At 31.6% G+C, this 5853-nt stretch overlaps 1 protein-coding gene across 1 annotated transcript; it reads left to right on the top strand.

Annotated features, from left to right (window-relative positions):
- The first annotated feature begins 589 nt into the window (after positions 1-589).
- LOC145029674 (uncharacterized) lies at positions 590-1072 on the top strand. Its single transcript, XM_078978168.1, has one exon. It carries the CDS (start codon positions 590-592, stop codon positions 1070-1072), a length of 483 nt encoding a protein of 160 aa, XP_078834294.1.
- Positions 1073-5853: the final 4781 nt, after the last annotated feature.

Raw genomic sequence — 5853 nt, 5'->3', positions numbered from 1 at the left:
TATATATATATATATATATATATATATATATATATACACACAAACACACACTCATTTCATTTCAAACGTTATCTACATTCTTATTTCTTTTCGAAAAAAATGGAGCAAAACCAAAACACCTCCCCAATCGACTCAAAGCTCACCACAGATCACATACCAAGGTGCAGCTTTCAACCCCGCTTCACCGCCACTACAGTTTCCCAACTCAACTTTCTTTCAACAAAATCAAGTCGGTCAAAATCCAAATTTACAACAAAATCTTTTCCCTTCTTTTGCTTCGATGCAACAACAAACCAACCAACCATCGCCTACGACACAACAATCGAGTGAAGCGGAAGCGGGAGGTAGTAGGAACAAGAAAGGGAAAGTGAAAGGAAAATCAAAAGGGAAATCAATAGTGGTAGAAATAGAAAATGCAGACGTTCCACAATGATGGACACCGAAGGAAGAATACGCTTTGACAACGGCTTGGTGTGCTACTTCAAAGGACGAACTTCGCGGAAATGGAATGAAAAAATGAGCTTATTGGGGGGCGGTGCTCGACAAGTTTCACGCTATTTTAAAGAAAAAATTGTATCGCAACAATGACATGTTGAGCAGCAAATGGGGTATGATAACTAAGCGGTGCAGCAAATTCAACGGTATTTACAACCGGCTTGAGGCGCAACAACAAAGCGGAACCAACGACTTCGATTTGTTCAAATCGGCTAAGGAACAATATCAGGTTGAAATGAGTTATGTTTTCGACTTTGAAAAACCATGGGAATTGTTGCGAGCGGATCCAAAGTGGAATAAAACGCCTACATCGTCGGAGGTTCAATCTAAACGGTCTCGCAATTCTAACTCGGTCAACGTGTCGAACACACGGACTAACATTGACCTAAACGTCGATGACGATGAGATCCCCGATGATATTCAAGAGATATCCCCACCACGACGACCGTCCGGGCCCGACAAAGTGAGGCGCGTTGCAAGGCATGCGGAGAAGGTGGAGACGAGAGCAAAAGATGCGGCGGAAATGAGAGCCAAATTTGACGAGCACAATGTATTAATAAAAGAAAAGAAAAAATGAGTTAAAACGTCGTCATTTGGAGTTCCTGGAAAGGCAGGCACGGGAGAAGCAAGAACAAAAAGAGAGGTAACTAATAACACATCAGTTGTCAATTCTTCGAACAAGCGAGGAGGATTTAGCGCATACTGATTTAGCGGTGCTACAAGCGATGAAGGAACAAATTAGAAAAAAAATATTTGGGTTAATTAGGATTGGTGTGGTTTTAGTAGTAATTTCAATGGTATTTTAGTTATTAATTTAGGTTTAAAATTATGTTTTTTTAATTGTAATCGGAATATTATATTTTAAATATTATGTCTTTTTTTTTGTTTTTAAAATTATATGTTTTATAAAAAAATATATTAGTTATTAAAAAAACACAAAAAGAAAAAAAAAACAAAACAAAAGCAAAAAAAAAAAAGTAAAAATAAAATACAAAATAGTAAAAAAATACAAAAATAAAAATATTTATTTTCAAAAAGTTTGTATTGCATCTTGTTGCTTATTTCTCCACTTTGTATCATAACATTATTTACTTAGGTAGCATGGTGGCACAACTTATCTTGTTGTCCACACCCAATACTCTTAATATAGCTAGTTTAAAACATGAGTACATCCAAAATGAAGTAATTAATAAAAAAGCTATGGTATTGGGATTTTTTTATCCGGATTCAAAATACTGTAAGAGAAGATTGGGCCAGAAGTTTTGGTAGACTAGAGATGAGTGGTGTTGATCGGTATAGATGGGCCCAGATGGATGATTCTTGTAGTGTGATATCCATATACGTGGCATACATAATGCGGCTAGCTGACGAATATTACTGTTAGAAGACCACCTCTGGGTACGAGTGTCCAAATCAATGTCCCCACCAGAAAATGAAAATTACTAGAGCAATTTTAATGGGTGCTCTCTTTCTTATCAATAACAATTTTATATAATTCATTATTTAAAAATTTTGATTATTGTTATTCTTCTTTTATAAAATAATAATAATAATAATAATAATAATAATAATAATTTTGATATATTAATAATGTTAAAATGATCGATCACAATTAAAAAAATATATTGTTTCGATCTAACTAAAACAAACTATAATTAAATCAAAAGTAACAATAATAGCAACATGTCATAATACGGTATAACATTGAAGTATAAGACTAGAGGTAGTGAGTGCGGTAGCACCCACACTTTTACCACTTAGCATGCAGCACTCCATCCCTTATGTGTGGTTTGAACTGCACTCTACCACATATTCTTTCTCTGTAATCTCTCTTTCATGCTGCATTATTTCTCATACTTGGGCTCGTTTAAACATTTTCTTGGGCTAGAAAACCCACAAATGAGACAAACCAAGGAATATTTATTTTGCTGTTTTAATTTTTTTTAATTGTTTTATTTTATTTTTTTTTTAATTTTTATTATTCCTAGCATATTGAACAAAAGATGTACTTATATTTGTTCAAGTGATGAAAGAAATGGGTTGTAGTATTTTTTTTTTTAGGAATTTTTTTAATGTGAGTTTTATTTTTAATTAATGAGTTTAATTTTTAATTAATGAAACAATATGTTTTTAATTAAAACGTAAGTTTTTATTTATTAAAAAAACAAATGTGTCACCACTCCTTGGGTATGGTAAGGAACCACATTTTTGTGATAAAAATGATGTGACACATATGTGGTAATGAAGGGAGTACAGTTTCGATGACACCACCCCCTCCAGCCCATGTAGGTAGATGTAAAATGCTTTGGTTTGATCTCTTGTAAGAACAATTGCATTTATAAATGATCACCAACTTAAATAACGAGTATCTGATTTGTTGACATGTATTATAACCTATTACATGATATAACCTATTACGTTTTTATGTCATTTTTGTAGTTTTAGTATTCTTTTAAGCTATTTAACCATGACATAACCTATTATATGATCATTTATGTTTTTGAACTATTTAACTATGAAATATTGAAAATAAAAATTATATACAATCAATTATCTTTTATGTTGTTTTTTGTAGGAGCTTAGGATTCTAATCTTGCAAACTTAAAAATGATTTCATGTAGAATCCTAATCTTGATAACCTTAATAAAAAAAATGTAACAAAATATAAACTTAATACCTCAACATATTCCCAACATCAACATTTCATTCATTATGAAACAGTCGGTTTTCATCAAACAAATACAGAGAAAAAATTTCACTACAATCCACACTCAACACTTAGATGATTACAAGAAAAGAATCTACATGGAAGAAACCTAACTATCAAACCCTAATATTAAAACCCTAATATAGAGACGAAGAGTGAAACGAGAGAATATCTATCAGACTAAACTTAAGTTCTGAATGAAATGAGTTGCATTTGAACATTAAATACCCAATGCGGATTGGGTTTGGCTCGACAAACCTGGGAACACAAAAAAAAACTATATAAAACATACACAAGTAACCCCACAAATACAAGAAAGTTACAGAAAATACCCGACAACATATATTCAATACTCACAAACCCAAAATAATAAGTTTCCATTTTTAGATAAATATTTCCAATACCCCCTCTCAAACTTATCATTTGAGACAACAAAAAATCACTTACATGCAAACATATTCATAAGCCCAAGTTTTTTGACAAAAAATCATGTTGTAAAGAAGTTAGAGACTTAGTCAAAATATCATCATTCTGAATCGAAGAATCAATTTTAATAACTTTTACAATTCCATTTTCAATTTTTTCTTTTACAAAATGAACATCTATCTTGAAATGTTTAGTTTTTTCATGAAAAATAGGGTTTAACCCTAACTTTATTGTAGATTCATTATCACAAAATAATTTAATAGGAGTTAAATCTTTTATGACCAAAATCATTCAAAATTTTTAAAATCCATAAAATTTCACAAGTAATAGTACCTAAAGCACAATATTCAGACTCATTAGAAGATCTGGACACTGTACTTTGTTTTTTTACTTTTCCAAGAAACCATAGAATCACCAAAATATACCAAATAACTAGTAATAGACATTCTTGTTGATAGGCACTTAGCCCAATCAACATCCATATATCCAACAAGATCAAAAGAATTTGACTTAGAAAACAAAACACCTTTTCTAGGACAATCTTTTAAGTATTATAACAATCTAAAAGCAACATTTAAATGGCACTTATGAGGTTTATGCATATACTGACTTAAAACTTGTACAACATAACTTATATAAGATCTGGTCACAGTAAGATAGATAAATTTTCCCATAAGCTTTTGAAATATTAACATTGTAATTAGAATTATCATCACAGTCATGATTAAAAACAAAGTTAACCTCTAGAGGTGTCTTAATAAGTTTACTAGCCAACATTTCAAACTCATGTAAAAGTTCCGAACAATATTTTCTCTAATTTAAGCAAACACCACCATTTACAGGTAACACTTCTATTCCCAAAAAAATAGTCCAATAAACCTAAATCCTTTATTCGAAATTGTGACTTATGAAACAATTTAACATTTTCAATTTCAACAATACAGTGTCCAATCAAGATTATATCGTCCACATATACTAGCAAAATAACAATGGTGTTATTTTTATACCTCACAAACAGTGAATAATCACTAATATTCTAAGTGAAACCAAAGCTAGACAGAGATGAACACAATTTTTCATTCTATTTTCTAGGAGCCTATTTTTAGTCCATATAATGATTTGACTAATTTACAAATTCTAGCACCATTTTTAGAATGATATCCCTTAGGTAAAGTCATATAAACATCCTTAATTAAATCACCATACAAAAATTGTTATTAACATCAAGTTGAAAGAGAGGCCAATAATGGTTAACAATAATACAAATAACATGTCTAACTGTGACAATTTTTGCAATAGGAGAAAAAGTCTCCTCATAGTCAATTCCTTCCCTTTAATAATACTTTTTAGCAACAAGTCTAGCCTTATATCTCTCAATCTCACCATTTAACCTTGATTTTATTTTAAAGATCCAACGACAACCAATTGGCTTCTTATCCTTGGGAAGGTCAACAATATCCCAAGTATGATTTTAGATAAAGCTTTAATTTCTTCATTCATGGCTTTGACCTAATTAGGGTAAGAGAAAGCCTCAAAATAAGTTTTAGGTTCAGATGTTTTTTTTAAGATTAGACACAAAACATTTATTTTCGTTATCTAGAATAGAGTAACTTGCAAACTTCTCTACGCCATACTTATGAGAACTTGCAACAACATAGTCATAAAATATAGTTGGCAAATGAACATTCCTACCAGAGCGAGTGACCCCTAAAGAGTGTCCATCAGAAGGATTATTATGTTCCAAACTACTTTCCATCAGCGGGAGCATCCACATTAACCTGAGGTACATGTACCTCATTAGTCTGGTTGTTGACCCCACTAGTAGGGGTCTCAACCAGGTTATGAACTGCCCGAGCACCATCAAATTGAGGGGTTACTCCTAAATCACCTAAACTAAAGTTTTCTTGAAGAGACCTAGATAACAAAGGCTCATCACATAAAAATGGGACATTTGGGTCAACAAAATAACTAGATTTATCACCAACAGATGAATTAAGCTTGGAAGGAAACACAGATTCGTAAAACTTTACATCTCTATAAACAAAAACAATATTTAAATCAAGACTTAAAACTTTGTAACCTTTTTGTTCAAAAGAATGACCAAGAAAAATACACTTTTCTACCCATTTCAGAAAATTTATCAAAACTATTCAGCTTAGTTGCAACACAAAGACTCCCAAAAACTCAAAGTTTATCAAAACTATGGGAGGAGTTGTACATAAGTT

The sequence above is a fragment of the Lactuca saligna genome, chromosome 2 (genome assembly GCF_052625555.1).
Source record: "Lactuca saligna cultivar CGN05327 chromosome 2, ASM5262555v1, whole genome shotgun sequence".
NCBI lineage: Eukaryota > Viridiplantae > Streptophyta > Magnoliopsida > Asterales > Asteraceae > Lactuca > Lactuca saligna.
This window is presented reverse-complemented; position numbering and strand designations above follow the sequence as displayed.

Bases quoted from the DNA above. Each gene is read 5' to 3' on its own strand.
- LOC145029674 (XM_078978168.1), top strand. From the start codon at position 590: ATGTTGAGCAGCAAATGGGGTATGATAACTAAGCGGTGCAGCAAATTC.